Source organism: Emys orbicularis, chromosome 13 (genome assembly GCF_028017835.1).
Source record: "Emys orbicularis isolate rEmyOrb1 chromosome 13, rEmyOrb1.hap1, whole genome shotgun sequence".
Taxonomy (NCBI): Eukaryota; Metazoa; Chordata; order Testudines; family Emydidae; genus Emys; species Emys orbicularis.
In genome coordinates this window covers 11,819,480-11,836,938 of record NC_088695.1, presented here as the reverse complement: position 1 = coordinate 11,836,938, position 17,459 = coordinate 11,819,480, and the positions used below count along the sequence as shown (strand labels likewise).

At 48.4% G+C, this 17,459-nt stretch overlaps 1 protein-coding gene across 1 annotated transcript; it reads right to left on the bottom strand.

Moving 5' to 3' along the window:
• Positions 1-978: 978 nt before the first annotated feature.
• LOC135887352 (E3 ubiquitin-protein ligase TRIM7-like) lies at positions 979-12,897 on the bottom strand. The gene is made up of 7 exons (XM_065415122.1): positions 12,467-12,897; positions 11,200-11,295; positions 7,908-8,138; positions 5,860-5,882; positions 4,038-4,153; positions 3,681-3,755; positions 979-2,826 (listed from the first exon to the last, which is right to left on the bottom strand). Exons 1-7 carry the CDS (start codon positions 12,872-12,874, stop codon positions 1,937-1,939), a joined length of 1,839 nt encoding a protein of 612 aa, XP_065271194.1. The 5' UTR covers positions 12,875-12,897; the 3' UTR covers positions 979-1,936.
• Between the last annotated feature and the right edge of the window lie 4,562 nt (positions 12,898-17,459).

Below are 17,459 nucleotides of genomic sequence, written 5' to 3'. Positions count from 1 at the left end.
TGAGCCACAGCCAGCTGAGGTCTATAGAAAGACTCCAGGGCCCAAGATATTTGGGTGCCTAACTCCTATGTGATTTAGGCACCTAAGCACCTTGAGGATGCTGGAGCAGGAGCTCAGAGACAACCTGAGTGATTGCAGCAGGCTCCCAGCTAGTCCTGTGGTCACGATGGAGGAGATGGGAGAGCTTTAGAGGATGAAGGTATCTTGTGGGAGAGACCCCAGCCCCTCTCCTCTCTATCCCTGATGCAATTTGAGGGGAGAATCTCGACACATATTCCTCTCCCCTCCACATGCTCAGATTTAGGGTAAGGGAGACACATGCCCATAAAAGAGTAAGGCCCACAAGGTATTCAAGCACCTAACTCCCATTGAAACCAAAGGGAGTTAGGCACCTTTGAGGATCTGGGCCAAACTCCTTTTTCCCCAGGGGTAGGAGCAAGTCATTTGGGGGCTGAAGGACCTAGTTTGGTTCCCTATTAATAATCATGATGTCTGTCCCGAGGCCTGTACATGGGGCCTTGACTATGCTCCATCGAGGCTTCGAGATTTGGATCTAGCAGGCTAAACAGAGCACAATGTGGCAGGATACTTCCTAAACTACTACTTCTTCTTTCATACGGCTTGGGTAGGTAGCAACAACGACAAAGGTATATCTACGTTTGATAGCCAGCACATTGCCGCAGCAGGGAGCTGATGAATGTCCTTCAGGCCCCCGGGCAAAAGAACGAAGGGGACATTCAGCTATGACGTGCTCTATCGTTTGGGCCTGGTAACCAGTCGCATACAGGTGTTTGCCTCATTTTCCATCTAAAGAGGGTTTATCCACATCTCCCATTTCTAAACTGACAAAGGGGGACACTGTTTGGCTGCAGCTACCATTCCCTGTAACCCATCTTGAGGGCAAAGAACGTTTCAATGAAAAAAAAAAAAAAAAAAAAAAAAAGGCAAACAAACAAGAAGCAACTCTTTTTCTGATCACTTCTGAGTTTATTTCTGGATTTAATGCTACATGGCCCAGACAAGAGAGCCCTTTAGCATCCCCTAGAGACCCTGTTCTAAAAACTCTTTGGTCCCAGATTATGTGAATCATTTAAAAAAAAAAAAAAAAAAGAGAGAGAGAGAGAGAATTTGCTAAAATAACCCTGCCTAATGTCCACCAAACCCTCTTTGTAGCTGCGGATTCTTAATTTCTAAAGGGCAGGAAATCCTGTAAAATACAAAATGGTGCTGTAAAGAAAGAGAAATGCTTCAAGTGGCAAGTCATTCATTGATGTTATTGTGTAGTATTGGAACTGTGTTAGCACGTGCCAGTACAAGTCTGGGCTCTGGGGCCCCTGGTGCTGTATTTCAAGACATCCCCTGCCCTGAAGAGTTCACAATCTGTGTAGATGAGGAGAGAAAGCAGGCGGACACAAACAAAGTAGGACGGACTCAGGAATCAGCATGTTTAGCACAATAAGCAGCCACTGCACAGCCGCGGCCTGGCCCCTTGCCCCTAAAATAAACAGATTAATCTGTACAGTACAGAAACTTCAGCCCTATTCACAAAGTGACTGATACTCCAAAGCCTCCCGCTCCAAGGGGCTCTGCCCTCTCTGCTCCCCTCCAGTCAAACAGTTTCCCAGCCTGCCCAGCACTATTGACCATCCTTGTAACCCAAGGAGTGACTAGGGCAGCAGGGGACAGGCTAGTTCTTTAGCTGGAAGGCGAGGAACAGAATTCCAGCTCCTCCCTGGCTGGCCATCCCTAGCCCCCAGGGCCCACACAGGCCTAGATCCCTCCGCAGCTCCCAGCTTCTGTCCAGGGAGAGAGAAAGTGGCTCATTCTGGGCTCTCTCACTGGGAGAGTTTCTAATGGGTGAAGGGGAGCAGAGTGGCTGGGGACTCAAGATCATACCTGGGGGCACAGGGGCAGTGAAGAGCACGGCAGCTGGAAACTATTTACCTCTTTTCAGGAAGTCGGACAAGGAACAAACAACATTATCCCTTTTTGTGGGCTGGGGGGTGGCTGCCTGGGCCGAATGGGGCTCTGTTCCCCTTACAGGGTAGGTGGCACGGGCTGGATAGTGGTGGATCGGCCTGCGGGGTTGACAAGTGTATGGCCTCGGTTTCATTTGTTGCATGATACCAAGCCAAGAGTTGCCTGAGACAGGGGTTGCGTGCTCTGCTGAGGCAGCAGCTAGGTTTAATTCAGTGCTGCTTACTCTTTCTGGAATGTGGAGAAACCCTGGGGGTGCAACGCGGACATGACTGTCACCTTTTTGGGGAAAATGACGGTTGGAGACGTGGCTTCGAAACCTCCTTTCTGAAGGAGCCAGTCTGAGCCAGGACACCTTTCCCACCACCCAGAAGAAAGGGAGGACTCTCTCCCCAGTGAAAGAGGCCCTCAGATAGCGGAAGATGAGGGACTTGTGATCAGCATCGAAAAATGCCACCTGCCCCCCTTCATAGTCCAGAGAAACCCGGATCCTCTGGGGGACCCAGCTCAGAGACAGGGGGATTTCTTCAGGTGAGGTGAGTGCCCAGTACTCACCTCTGCGCAGAGCTACAGCGCAGATCCCTTCCTCAGGGCTATATTTGACCGGTCCCTTCCTCTTCACCGACTCTCTGGCTACCCCCACGGCCCAGCCTCCCCCTTCGCCCACCTCCAGCTCCCAGTAACATCTCCCTGAGGTGAATCCCTCACAGCCCAGCACGCAGAGAGAAGAATCAAATCTCTTGGGATTGTGGGGCAGATCCTGCCGGGCGTCTCCATATTTCACATGTTTCCAATCCTCAGACAGGACAAGTTTGGGATGAGCCGTGTCTGGATCCAGAGTCACATTCACTGGGGAGAGAGAGAGAATCAGAGCGTTAGGGGCAGAGCTCAGCCCTGGGGGAGGCTGGGACCATTTCTCACACTCCCCAGTAGCCCTGTCCTGGCTGGGGCCCTCCCTGATTTCCTGCCTGTCTCAGGTCCCAGGGAACTGCTCCTGCTGGGTGCTGAGCGGCCATTTCATGGCAGCTCCCTTCTGCCAGGCACTAGGAGGCACTGTAAGAACTGACTCTGCTTCTGCTCCTACCGGGGCTGCTGCACCCCCACAGCTAGGACAGGAGTGGGGGCAAAGTTGAGTGAAAGAGGAAGCGTTTTCAGCTGTCCACTGGGGAAACCCTCTTGCTAGCCCAGAGGGAAGGGGAGAGGAGGGGGCAGCATGAGGAAATGGAAGTGACAATGGGTGGAAGGAAAGACCCACCGCCTATGGGGAAGGAAGACAGTGGGAACCCCATGGAAGGGCACGCAGCCCGTGGAACGGCGGGAAGTGTGGGAATACGGCATCAGAGTCCAGGAGGAAAAGACAAGAAAGCAATGGGACTGGAGGAGACAGAATGATGGGAGTCATGCCCCAAGGAGACACTGGGGGATGATCAGGCCGGCCAACCCCCACCCCATCCCAAAAGAGGGTGGAGACATCACACCACTGACTCCCAGCCCATCTGTACATCACCCCTACTGTTTAGAGCCTCTCCATGGCCTCTCCACCCAGCCCCTTTCCTACAAGTCTCTGGAGGTGGGAAACTGCCATGAGGTGGGAAACTGGCTCTGTTTGATCCCAGAATTTTCTTCTGCAAGTGAATCCGGATCCGCAAACCCGTCTCCTCTTTGGTTCTTCTCATTGTTACAATATCCCTGGGAAAACTTACCCTTTTCACCTACGTTTTCCATCTCCTTTGCCAAAAATTGACTCCCTTCCATCACCAGCCCAAATACCAGCGTGTCTAGAGAGAAGACAGGGGGAGAAGAGATGCGTTTTCATACTGACGTGCTTTATTTCTGTGACACAAACACAGGGGAAGGGAGCTCAGATACCCAGAGAGAGAAACAAAGGAAGAGAGCGTGAATAATAAATTTCACTCTTATTGTTGTTGGTTCTCTATTGTATTTTCTCTTCCCTTGGCCCTTCCTGGGAATGTATAACCTGTTCTTTTACTATTATTGAGTTGGGCTTGACATCAACACTGTCCTCCCACAGTGACATTTTGATTTGCTCTTCTTAATACCTTTGAATTCCCTCAGAATCTTCTCCAGATCGATCCTTTTCTGGGAGAAATCACCGATTCTCTTTTCCAGCTTGGAAGGACTCTCCACCACTGCCTGGGCCTTCCCTTTCTCACACCTAGAAAGAAACAGGCTTTGCTAAGGAATCGCAGTTTGCAGTGTAATTATTTCTTTTAGGCATGACTCCTTCGCATTCGTTATGTTCTGATCATCTTGGAAGTGAAAGCTGTGGAGTCGAGCAGCGTGCTGGATAACTTGCTCTACTTGGGGCAGGTAGGCCCAGATCCACAAAGTTACTTGGGGCAACAAAACCCCAGATTTTGGTGTCCACGTCCCGATTTTAGGTGCCACAATCCACCAGCCCCAGCTGCTGCCAAACCCTACAGGCACTTAAATTCGCTCAGCACCGACATTTTCGTAGGTGCCTATGTTCTTGCTTCTCATCAGGTGCCCGGATGCCCAGGCCCCAGAGCGATCCACTAACTGGGGGAAGAGAGGCGTTCCTCTGCCTAAGCCTCCCGTGGGGCCCAATTCGGTAATCATGCTCAGACATCACCTCTGCTGGATTGGGTCCCTATTGGCTTAGGTGGCACGTGAGTCTTCCATTTGGGGAGGCTCACATGTGACCACCGGAAGCTGCCTAGAAGTGGGGCGGGGGCCACTGATGGCTGGACCATGCCCCTGAGTCCCCGCCCCTATTTGGCCTCTTCACCCCGAGGTCCCGCCCTGGCTCTGCCATGGCCCCATCACTTTTTCCTGCCTTAGGCAAGCAACCCGGGGGGTGGGGAGGAAAGGGAAGGGGCAGAGAGGAGCAAGCGGTGGGCAGGGAGAGGCCTCGGGGGAAGAGAGACACAGGGTGGCGGAAAGAGGCAGAGCGAGGGCAGGGCCATGGGGGAAGAGGCCGAGTGGGGGTGGGGTGGAGCGCAGGCAGGGCCATGGTCCAGGCACCAGTGGGGGACCCCTCCACACTTCTATGGAGCTTTGCTTCTGGTTCTCCAAAGGCAGTGGCTGGCCAGCGCGCCTCCGGATGCATGGCCGGCCTTTTTGGGGAGGCTCAGCCTTCCCTGGCCTCTTATACGCACCACCCATGCCTATTGGAGAACTTACACAAAATGGCTGTGGGGAGAAGAGACTCCTTCAGAACTTCTAGCCCAGTGATTACAGAAGTCACCTGGGATATTGGAAACCCCCAGTTCAAGTACTCCCTCCAACTGAGGGGGGGAAAGGGTTAGGCCCAGACTGTCAAACATATTTATGTGCCTATCTTCCACTGAAATTAATGGGAGTTAGGGGCCTAAATACCTTTGCGGTTCCGGGCCCCAGGGGTCTACGTCTGGTGCTATTCAGGCTCCTAAGGCACTTGGGCACTTTTGAAAACTGGATCGTCAATCGTTTGTTTTCAATTTTTTTTTCCAATTGGAAAAAAAAGCAAAATACTCTCGAAACCAAAGTAAATAAATGAAAATGGGTGAATTAAGGAAAATGAAACGCTGCTTTTTGAAGCTTGTGGAATGACAATGACTTTGCCATGGTTGTATTTCTTTCCCCATGTTTTTTCTTTTAAATCATAAGAACATAAGAGCAGCCATACAGGGTCAGACCAAAGGTCCATCTAGCCCAGTGTCCTGTCTCCCGACAGTGGCCAACGCCACGTGCTTCAGAGGGAATGAACAGAACAGGGAATCATCAAGTGATCCATCCCCTGTCTCCCAATCAACTCTACCCATCACGTTTTTAAGCAGGGAAGGTTAGTGGCTGGGAAGATGCGTGTGCAAGCCCTTTCCAAGCATCGCGAGGGATCAGAGGGAGTGAGGAGCCATGTACCTGCTCAAGATGCTTCTGATATCCTAGAGGGGGGAGAGAGAGAGAGAAAAGGAGCTCAGTGTCAGAGTGACATGAATCAGAGCTAATAAATTATCTTGGTACCCATTTATTTTTTTATTTATCTCATAAGTAAACTAGAGCAACAGAGCCTAGACAAACCTACTCTAAGGTTCGTGCACAACTGGCTGAAAAACCGTACTCAGGGAGGAGTTATCAATGGTTCATAATTGAGCTGGAAGGGCATATCAAGTGGGGACCCACTGGGATCTCTCCTGGATCCAGTTCTATTCAATATCTTCATAAATTATTTGGACAATGGCAGAAAGAGTACACTTATAAAGTTTGTGGACGATACCAAGCTGGGAGGGGTTGCAAGTACTTTGGAGGACGGGATTAGAATTCAAAATGATCTGGACAAACTGAATTAAATAGGATGAAATTCAATAAGGACAAATGCAAAGTACTCCATTTAGGAAGGAACAATCTGTTGCACACATACAAAATTGGAAATGACTGCCCAGGAAGGAGTACTGCGGAAAGGGATCTGGGGGTCATAGTGGACCACAAGCTAAATATGAGTCAACAGTGTAACACTGTTGCAAAAAAAGCAAACATCATTCTGGGATGTATTAGCTGGAGTGTTGTAAGCGAGACATGAGAAGTAATTCTTCTGCTCAACTCCGTGCTGATTAGGCCCCTACTGGAGTATTGTGTCCAGTTCTGGACAACACACTTCAGGAAAGAGGTAGACAAATTGGAGAAAGTCCAGAGAAGAGCAACAAAAATGATTAAAGGTCTAGAAAACATGACCTATGAGGGAAGATTGAAAAAAATTGGGTTTGTTTAGTCTGTAGAAGAGAAGACTGAGAGGGGACATGATAACCATCTTCAAGTATGTAAAAGGTTGTTATGAAGAGAAGGGTGATAAATTGTTCTTAACCACCGAGGACAGGACAGGAAGCAATGGGCTTAAATTGCAGCATGGGAGGTTTAGGTTGGACATTATGAAAAACTTCCTAACTGGCAGGGTGGTTAAGCTCTGAAACAAATTACCTAGGTTGTGGAATCTCCATCATTGGAGGTTTTTAAAGAAGTTTAGACTAACACCTGTCAGGGATGGCCTAGATAATACTTGGCCCTGCCTCCATGCAGGGGACAAGACTACATGACTTCTTGAGGTCCCTTCCAGTCATACTTTCTATGATTCTATTTAACAGTGTCATCTCAGGGATATCCTCTGTAGCTAACTGCTTAGTTAACTGCACTTCCCTGTCACAATCACTTTGGAACACAAATAAGTGTAACAGTAATTAATAATTATTATCCTCATGCCCAGATCTGTGTTTGAATGAAGTAGCCACACAGGACTGGGTATTTGGCTACACACCATCCCAATGCTGCTCAGTTGGTGTTGTAGTGGTTAGGATATCTGCCTTCTAAGCCCTTCTCCTGGGTTCTTTACCCAGCCAGCAGAAGGCAATGATGTCTGTAGGAGAGGACGTTTGGCCTTGTGGCAAAGCACTCGACTGAGGTGCAGGAAATCTGCATTCAGCTCTTGGGCACAGACACAGTTGCACTCACAAGGGACGGCTACACTGCAATCCAAGGTGCGACTGCAGCATGTGGAGACGTACTTGAGCTAGCTTCGATCGAGCTAGCTCCAATCAAAATAACTGCTGCAGCAGCACGGATTATACACCCAGCCGGGACCCTGGGTATGTACTTGAGCAGTGAGTCCATGGTTCCACCTGCACTGCCCTGGTTTCACGGCGATTGTTATTGGAGCTAGCTAGATCAAAGCTGGCTCAGGCATGTCTACATGAGCTTCAGTCACACCCCTGCTTGCAGCACAGACAAACCCTTAATCTCTCTGGGTCTCAGTTCCCTACTCACAGGAGGAGGAAAATTCATTAATAGCAACAGAGAGAATTTGTTTAAAAAATACACACCATGAGTTCTATACTGAGGTTTCAATTTTGCATTCCATGACACGTGAGTTTTATCCTGTACCCCTTCCCCAAATGCCTCGCAAGAATTGGGGTTCTCACCTGCAGGAATTCACTCGCGGGCTGCTGGCACTTCCCCTCCATCTCACTGATCAGCTCATTGAGACGGGAAATTTCCACTGAGAGTTTGGTGACATTTTCATTCTGCATCTTCACAATCTCCTTGTCCAGGCCTCCCAATTGAGCCAACAGGAGTCGCTCTTGTTCCTCCAGGAACTGGCGCAATTGCCGAATTTCAGACATGATTTTCCGTCTCTCAGCATCTGTCTTCTCCTGTAACGGACAGACACAAATAAGGAAAAGGTAGGGCAGGGGACATGTCGTGGGATACCTTGCACCAGATGTAAATTAACTAGGGCTGTCAAACGATTCAAAAAATTAATTGCAAGATTAAAAAAATTAATCACAGTTTTAAACAATAATAAAATACCAATTTAAATCTATTATAAATATTTTTGGATGTTTATTTCAATTACCACGCAGAATACAAAGTGTACAGGTCTCACTTTACATTGTTATTTTTTATTACAAATATTTGCACTGTTAAAAAAAAGATAAACAAAAGATAGTGCAATCTAGAAGTCAAAGCATGAAGGGGCATACGAACGTTTAGCATATCTGACACATAAATACCTTGCAACGCTGGCTACAAAATAAGAAGCAAGCAGCATTATCTCCCGTAAAGATAAACAAATTTGTTTGTCTTAGCGATTGGTTGAACAAGAAGTAGGACTGAGTAGACTTGTAGGCTCTAAAGTTTTACATTGTTTTATATTTGAGTGCAGTTACGTAAAAAAAAAATTCTACATTTGTAAGTTGAGCTTTCATGATAAAGAGATTGCACTACAGTGTTTGTATAAGGTGAATTGAAACACTATTTCTTTATCTTTTTTAGAGTGCAAATATTTGTAATGAAAAATTATAATATAAAGTGAGCACTGTACACTTTGTATTCTGCATTGTAATTGAAATCAATATATTTGAAAATGTAGGAAACATCCAAAAAATATTTATAATACTTTTAAATTGGTATTATTGTTTAACAGTGTGATTAAAACTGCGATTAATCGTGATTAATTTTTTTAATCGAGGTAACTCAAAACAAATTAATCGCTTGAGTTAAGTGCGATTAATTGACAGCCCTAAAATTAACATATTTCCATTGACCCCTATGGCCAGGTGTGCGCATTCAGGAGAATTTCATTGCCACTTGTGAAATGTCAACAGGGCCTTTTGACAGAAACTCCCCCCACGCCACTAGATCAGTGTTTTCCCCTAAAGCTTCCTGCTTTGGTCGTAATGTCTCTTAATGTTGTCTTGGCCCTAATTTGTCTTTCTGCTGCCTCTTCATGTATCATCTGATCAATGGGCTCCAACAGTCCAGATTCTTCCAAGAGCAGGTTTCAGAGCTACACGGGCAGCGGCTTATTGGGACAGATCAAAACAAACAATTTAGGAGAATCACGATGCTCATGCAGAGACGAAAGAGAGACACACACCAGACATGCCAAACCTGTGGAAAAAAATGCAGACATTGGGCTTATTTTAGGCTTAATTGTCTTGTGAGTTGCTTGTTGGCTAGTTTTTGGCTTGTAGCTTGTTGCTTGTTTGACTTGTTGCTTGTTGTATCTTGTTGCTTCTGTTTTTTGATCAATTCTCGGCAAGCAGGGGCAAGGGGAAGAGAGAGTCAGGGGTGCACAGCAGGCCCACCACAGTCCCAGACTGCACGCCGGGGGGATCTAGTCACATAGAGTGTTGGGGTTCTTAGGGATTGGCTTGGTTTTGGCCTTGTTTTGAAACGGGATTAGCTTGATTTTTGACTTATTGTGAAAGTCGGGGTGCTTATTTACCACGTGAAAGTGGGCAACTGTGACATACACACAGCTGCAAACATGCATGCAAAGAGAAAGAGAGGAACAGAGCAGCTGTGCAAACCCAAGAGACACACCCTGGAACAGGGCCACTTGCCCCATGTGCTGAAAAGTGTGGGGCTATGCCAGAGGTCCCCAAACTGTGGGGCGTTCCCCCCAGGGGGGCACGGAGAAGCCTTCAGGGGGTGCAGCGGGGCCTGGGCCAGCCCCCAATGGAGCCAGAGAGGGAGCGCCACCCAGCCCCTCCCTGCCCCCAGCTCTGCTCCAGTCCCACCTGCAGCAGCAGCCCCAGCTCACAGCCCCGCACCTGGCCCTGCCCCCAGCCTCAGCGCAGCTCTGCTTCCGGCCCCACCCCCAGGTCCTGGCCGCAGCTCCAGCCCCAGCTGTGGCCCCAGCCTCCGCCCCCTTACCCCATCCGCATCCTCTCTCCCCCCACACCCAGAGCCACGGCCCCACTCCCGGCAGGGGCAGGCGTGGACAAGGATAAGGGGGGTTGCAACACTCAAAAGTTTGGGGACCACTGGGCTAAACTAATCCAGATTTTGGAAGAAGCCCCACCTGAGGGGAATCAGGCAATTGCCGACAAAGAACAGATAGAGGTGGCTGTGCTCAGGGAATGGATAGTGCAAAGAGGAAGGCCATGTCTACATGTACAGCCCTCTATGCTCTCCTGTCAGCATAAGAAAAGCAGTCCCGCGAGCAGCATAAGCTATGTCGGCGGGAGAAGCGCTGTGAACATGTCGGTGTAACTGACATCGCTCAGGGGGGTGGAACATTCACCCCCCTGAGCGACAGAAGTTTTGCTGACCTAGGTGGCAGTGTAGACATAGCTGCAGAGGAAGGCTCTGGCAGGACCATGACACCAGGAAGCTAGGAGGGTAAAGCCCAGTGAGCAGGAGGCTCAGGGCGCTGAGAAACCCTGACTGTGTTTGGGAGTGGGTGTCAGAGCTCCAGTGAGGGGGAACATTTGGGAGATCAGACCAGAATGGAAGAAGAGCCCTGGGGGGGTGAGAGAAAGTGCCCGAGCTAAATATCTTCCATAGTTGGTCAGGATATTAGACAGACACGGTAGGTGAGGTGACACCTTTTAGTGGACCAGCTTCTCAAAAGCTTGTATGTTGCACCAACAGAAGTTGGTCCAATAACAGATATTACCTCATCCACTTTCTCTCTCTCTCTAGAGCTAAGTATGGACTTTTTCTTTGTGTTGTTCTAATGGACTTTAGTTTGGGACTCTGGCTTGTTGTAAACTGGTTCTGGTATGAAACTAGGGGTACCATTTACCAGAGAAAGCCTCTGTGAGTTCTTAAAGGACCCTGAAGAGAGGGAAAAATGGAGGGGGGAGGGGGCTTTAGAGACACCCCTAGTCAGTAAGCAGTAGTCGTGTTATTCCGCCCTTCCACCCCACCACACCACACCGCATACCACCACCTCCTATTTACAGAGTCATAACAGGCACCTACCAGGTATTCCTGGCTTTTCCCCTCCTCGGCCTGTCTGTATTTGAGGAGTTTTTCTCTCTCTTCCTTCAGGGTCTGCAGTTGTGTCCAGATTTGTTCCTGAGCAAAGAAACATGGTATGTGATCTGTTCTGCTGGGAAGGGCATCCTGGGTGTCTTCTTCACAGAAAATAATTTAAATAAACAAAACCTATGGATCTGATTCAGACTTTAGAAAACATTTACACAATGTATTCAACTTTACAGGAGTTGCTGGTGCTGTTTGGAGGAAAACTCACTTCCTAGAGCTTTTGAACGTAACCAGATTTGCATCTCACAATTTACTGGATTGTTTTACTGGTTAGCAATATTATAACCCTGGTCTGGATAATCCATGTAACCCAGAGGCTCTGAATAGTCTGCTGTGCTGGTTTATGATTGGCTAGGATGTTTTGGAAGGAAGAATTGGGTTATTACTCTTTGGAGCCTGAAATGACTGGCACAGACAGAGGCAGAATAAATTCCTCTCTGGTTGGGCTGTTTTTCTTTTTCCAGTGAGAGGCTACCAGCAGCTGAGCAGCTACTAGCAGATGAGAGATTAATTCTTCATTTCCTTGGGTTGATTGAAATACTTCCCTGATGGTTGTATTTTCTAATGGACAACCTACCCCAAATTCTCAGTTATTGAGGGACAATCTTCACTCGTTGATATATTTGCTTTCCACAACCCACTCTCTGTATATCTTTTCATGAGTGATGTATCTAAATACTTGGATGCTAATATCTAAACTGTATTGTTAATTTTATTCACCAACATTTGGATTATTGCTGATTATGTGCTATCTGTATCTTATGACTTTTAAAACAAACTGTATTTGTGGATAATCTAAGCACTATACCCAGATGAACAAACACGCTTTTCTTAACCTGTGTACTATGTAATTTTTTAACATCAGCTTTAATACCTTTTTAAAATGTCCTGTTCCTACAGAACCTGGTTACAAAGAGAGCTGTTAAACAGGCAAAAGGCAGCATGATTTAGGTCTAATTCACAGACCCTAGGGTGACAGATGTCCCTATTTTATAGGGACTGTCCTATAAAGGCTTTGTCTTACATAGGACTCTATTACCCTCCACCCTGCTTTTTCACACTTGCCATCTGGTCACCCTAACAGACTCCGTACACCAAAACTAAATCCTTTAAAGTAAAGAACACAGATTAGTAATTCCAAGGTCAGATTTTATCCAATTCCTGCCATCTGGGTTTGGGATCATTGATGGTGTTTTCCTACCTTGTACTCCTGGGCAGCCTCCTCGATGGGAATCACAGGGTGGTCTCGGTGAGCCTTGGATCGGTCACACACCACGCAGATGGGGCTTTGATCCTCCTCACAGAACAGTTTCAGAGGCTCCTGGTGCCTCTCACACACTCGCTCCGCCTCTGGCTCTTTCCCCGCTTGTAACTTCAACTGTTTCACTAGCTCCACCATGTTCGCCAGCTCCCTGTTGGGCCTGAAGTTTCTCCGCTGGGCGGTTGCTCTGCACTGGGGGCAGGAGAAGTTGGGCTCCGACTCCCCCCAGCACTGGTCGATGCAGGCCCGGCAGAAGTTGTGCCCGCAGTGGATAGACACCGGGGCTTTGAAATACTCCAGACAGATGGAACAAGTGGCTTCATCCTGGAGTTTTTGCACAGCGGCCATCGCTCCCTGCACTGCAGATGTGTGGGACCAGGTTAGTTTCACTTCTCTGGTACAGCCCAGCTGCAGGTTTCATTTCCTGGATCCGTCTCATTGGCTCAGCTATCTGAGAATCCCAGCCCCTGGGGGCTCTGCTCTAGTGATCCTGGCTGTGCTGGGAGCTGTGTGATTGTGCTGGTGGACAGCCCCGTTCAGTCCTAGAGAGGAGAATACGTCTCTCTGGTACTTTAGCCCAGTGGTTCTCAAGCAGGGGTGTGTACCAGGGGGTACATCAACTCCTCTAGATATTTGCCTAGTTTTACAACAGGCTGCATTAAAAGCACTAGCAAAGTCAGTGCAAACTAAAAATTCAAATAGTAACATGTTTATACTGTTCTATATACTATACACGGCAATGTAAGTACAATATTTTATATTCCAATTGATTTAGTTTATAATTATATAGTAAAAAGGAGAAAATGTCAGCACTTTTTCAGTAATAGTGTGGCTGTGACACTTTTGTGTTTTTACATCTGATTTTGTACGTTTTTAAGTGGTACGCTTGGAGGTAGGCAGGACAAATCAGACTCTTGAAAAGGGTACAGTAGTCTGGAAAGGTTGAGAGCCACTGCTCTAGGGGGCTTGGTGAAACTGCACCTGGAAGAGGAAATGCAATTGCTGTGGGGAAACAGGTTCTGGCTGGAGATGCTAGCTACAGGACCTGGAAGGGGATACAGCATTCCAGCCACTGCATCTTACTGTAATGGGAGAAATACATTTGAAGCTGAACCGGTGACAGGGTTGCGATGTAAACTCCACTGAAATGGAGAGTTCTCTCTGCCCCCGTCAGACCTCTGCACCCCTCCCTCCAGCTCCTGGGACTTCCTCATGGAAGTGGTCACACCTAAGGAATTGAAGAATGGATCTCTCATCCACTAGGAGCTGCTCGGTTGCTGGCAGCCTCTCACTGGAAAAAGAAAAACAGCCCAACCAGAGAGGAATGGCATAAGAATCAACCTCTGCATTTTGTATCTTCGTTCCACCCCTTGCCCAATCTCCTCATGAGAGCCTACCCCACCTTCTCCTGTTGGAATGACACCAGCGAAAGGCCCTTCAGCATGTTTCATCCCTGGGACATGACTCCCTCCGCTGAAATCACAGCGGCATTAATGTCAGGATTTTGCAACCTTCTTCGTTCATGCGGGAGGAGGGGGGAGAGATGGCGGGGGGAGAATCCGTGACTCCCCAACAGCGTGCAGCCAGAATGGCCTGCTGCAAAATTCTCCATGTGCAACTCCACTTCCGGCCACGTAACCATAAAGGACCAAAATGTTTTCCCAAAATGCACTACGAGGTAGGGTGGCCAGGTGTCTGGTTTTCGACCGGAAAGTCCAGCCAAAAAGTGGACCTGACTGTGTCCGGTCAGATCTACTGACCGGACACCTCAAGTCCAGTTACTACAGGCAGGGGAGGCGCTGAGTCATCACCCACACCAGCCCCTACTCAGCCGAAGCTGCCTCCTACCTGCATCAGGCAGCTGCAGGCAAATCCCTCCCGACCCACTCAGGGAGGGGGAAGAGGGGAAGAGCAGTGAGCAAGGAGGGGAGGGGGAAAGAGGAGTGAACAGGTGATGTGGCCTCAGGAGGAAGGAGCGGGGCAGGGGCGAAGCCTTGGGGGAAGAGGCAGGGCAGGGGTGAGGCCTGGGGGAAGGGGCGAAGCAGGGAAGGTTCCGATACTCCTGCTAGTGTGTCCGGTTTTTATATATTACAAAGTTGGCAACCCTACTGCGAGGTTTGGGAAGGAGTGGCTTGGAATAGCGCAGTGCTGAGAACCAAGGGATATGCCCCCACCCAGAGGCAACGTGGTGGGGGGGGGGAGCATGTGGGGTCATGTCTCCCTCTCCTCCCCACTTTCCTGTTCAGCTTGTACTGAACATGCTCACACAGAGTGAGCACACACAGTAACGCTGCTGAAGCCGGCTGCCCTCACTGTGTCCCCCCACTAGTGACAGGCATGGGTCATCTCTGCCCCCACCTTCACTCCAGTCAACATGACCGCAGTGAGCATGCAGCAGTAACTCAACAGCCTTTTGTGCTAGGCCGCACTTGCTCCAGTGCAGTTAGCAATGCCTACACACCTACAATCTGAGCTGGGATCCTGGCCCCACCCAGAGCCAAGGGAGGATTCTCTCCCCAGTGAAAGAGGCCAGGGACAAAGTGAGGATCGGAGCTTCACTAGAAGAATCATAAAATGCCACCTGCCTCCCCTCATAGTTCAGAGAAACGGGATGTTACCAGGGTTCCTGCTCAGATGCAGGCAGGTCTCAGGGGAGGTGAGAGCAAAATACTTAACCTTGCTCTGCTGCAGAGCCCAGATCCCCTCTGCAGGGTTAAACCTGATCCATCCCTTTCTCCTCACAAACTCTCTGGCCAGCCCCCAGCCCAATATTGCCCATCCCTCACCTCCCAGTAACATCTCCCCGAGGTGAAGCCCTCACAGCCCAGTGCACAGGGTTCAGTGTCCAAGCTGTGGAAGTGTCTTTACTTAAATTTGGCTCCCACCGATGATAGCTCAAAGGAGTCACTGCTTTAAGGCAAGGGGTAGGAGCTTGTGATTTCAGGACTGAAGTTCCCACTTTAGATCCCCACTCGTAACTTTGACATCTGTGTGTCTGCCAGATTCACCCTCAGGACCATGGGCCAGATCCATGGGCCATTCTGTCTGGTCCCCAAACATATCTGTCCCCGTAGCAGACCAGCTCTACAAAATGGTGTCCTCTGCACAGCGCAACCTCTCATACACCATACGAACAAGGTCATGAACTCACACACACTGGACGTGCAGGATCAGTTACACATACAAGAACTTTTTCGAACCCCATCTGCCTAGGTTCTTATGACCTACAGTAGAACCTGAGAGTTACGAACACCAGAGTTACCAACTGACCAGTCAACCACACACCTCATTTGAAACCGGAAGTACACAATCAGGCAGCAGTAGAGACCCCCAAAAAAGGTGAATACAAAACAGTGCTGTGTTAAATGTAAACTACTAAAAAAAAAAAAAAAAAAAAGGAAAGCAGCATTTTTCTTCTGCATAGTAAAGTTTTAAAGCTGTACTAAGTCAATGTTCAGTTGTAAGCTTTTGAAAGAACCACCATAACGTTTTGTTCAGAATTACGAACATTTCAGAGTTACTAACAATCTCCATTCCCGAGGTGTTAGTAACTCTGAGGTTCTACTGTATAAGTAGTGACAACTTTTGCTGGATGGAAACAAGGGAAGACCACATGAAAAATAAGGGGTAATTCTTTATTTTAAAGGACATTTTAGGCAAACACCATTTCCCCTAGCATATCATGTACTTTGCTTCCAAGTGTACATTTCTACTGCCCTCAAATATACAATGCAATCATCATCAACTTAATGCTGATAGTGGTCAAGGGATGTCCCTTTAAATAAGGGATGGATGGCTACCATAAGGGACAATCAATGAAATAAGAGACAGGCCATTGAAATTAGGGATGGGTGGTCACCCTATCTATAAGACTAGTTCAACTGGCGGCCCGTAGGCCGTATACATCCCAGGACCATTCTGTCTGGTCCCCGAACGCATCTGTCCCTGCAGCAGACCAGCTTTAAAAATGGTGTCTCTGCAAGGCATGAGCACTCATGCACCATGTGAGCAAGGTCACAATCTCAAGAACACAGTACTAATAGGGTCCGGACGCCATTTTGTAGAGTAAAATGGCATCCTCTGCACAGCATAACCTTGCACACGCTGTACGTGCAAGGCCACGTTGAACAGACGATGATGCCTTTTTGTTTCTGAACGCGGCCAGTAGAGGTGTCGCACAACTACGCATGTGACCCTGATCACTGAAAAGTTTGGACGAGGAACTAGCTACATGTCACTGTTTGTCTGAATGCTTGATGCCCAGGCTGGGAAATTTGGATCCAACAGACATTGGGTGAAAGCACCTGAATATGGCCTAGCAGAAACATGATCATTACTGTTGTTGCAATTCCAGAGGGGTTGCTTTTCTTGCAATTCCAATGACATATAACTCACTTCGATCCCACTGAGCAGGTCAGGAAAAAGCAAACAAACCCCCCACCAGTTTATCAAGTAGTTCTGATGGCTCCTGGGTTTATTGCTATATTTTAGCCAACAGGAGAGACAAGAGAATCCATCGTGAGCCACAACAATTTCAGCATCTTTGCAGCTGTGAAACCATGAAACCATAAAACACAACAACCTCCATGGTCAAATTCTAGAAAACACTCATCAAAAGTGAAGATTAACCATTTTCTCCGGTCCCTCCCCTGCCCCAAAGATTTGCCACCTGTACTGTCCTCCCTCACCCAGGACTCCTCCTCTTGCTCTCTGACTACGCAGAATGCTAGCGTCCTCTGGGATCATAGAGAACAGTGACAAACAGGCTGGTCAGTGTCCCTGAGGGCTGGGTGGTTTTGGTTGGTTGGTTTTTTGGAGGGGGAAGAACTGGTCACAGCCCCACTTTAGATTCCAGGGTCGTAGAAATGAGGGGGCCAGAGGCTAGAGAAGCCCATTTCATGGCCTGCAGGGGGATTGTTCCTGATACACAAGC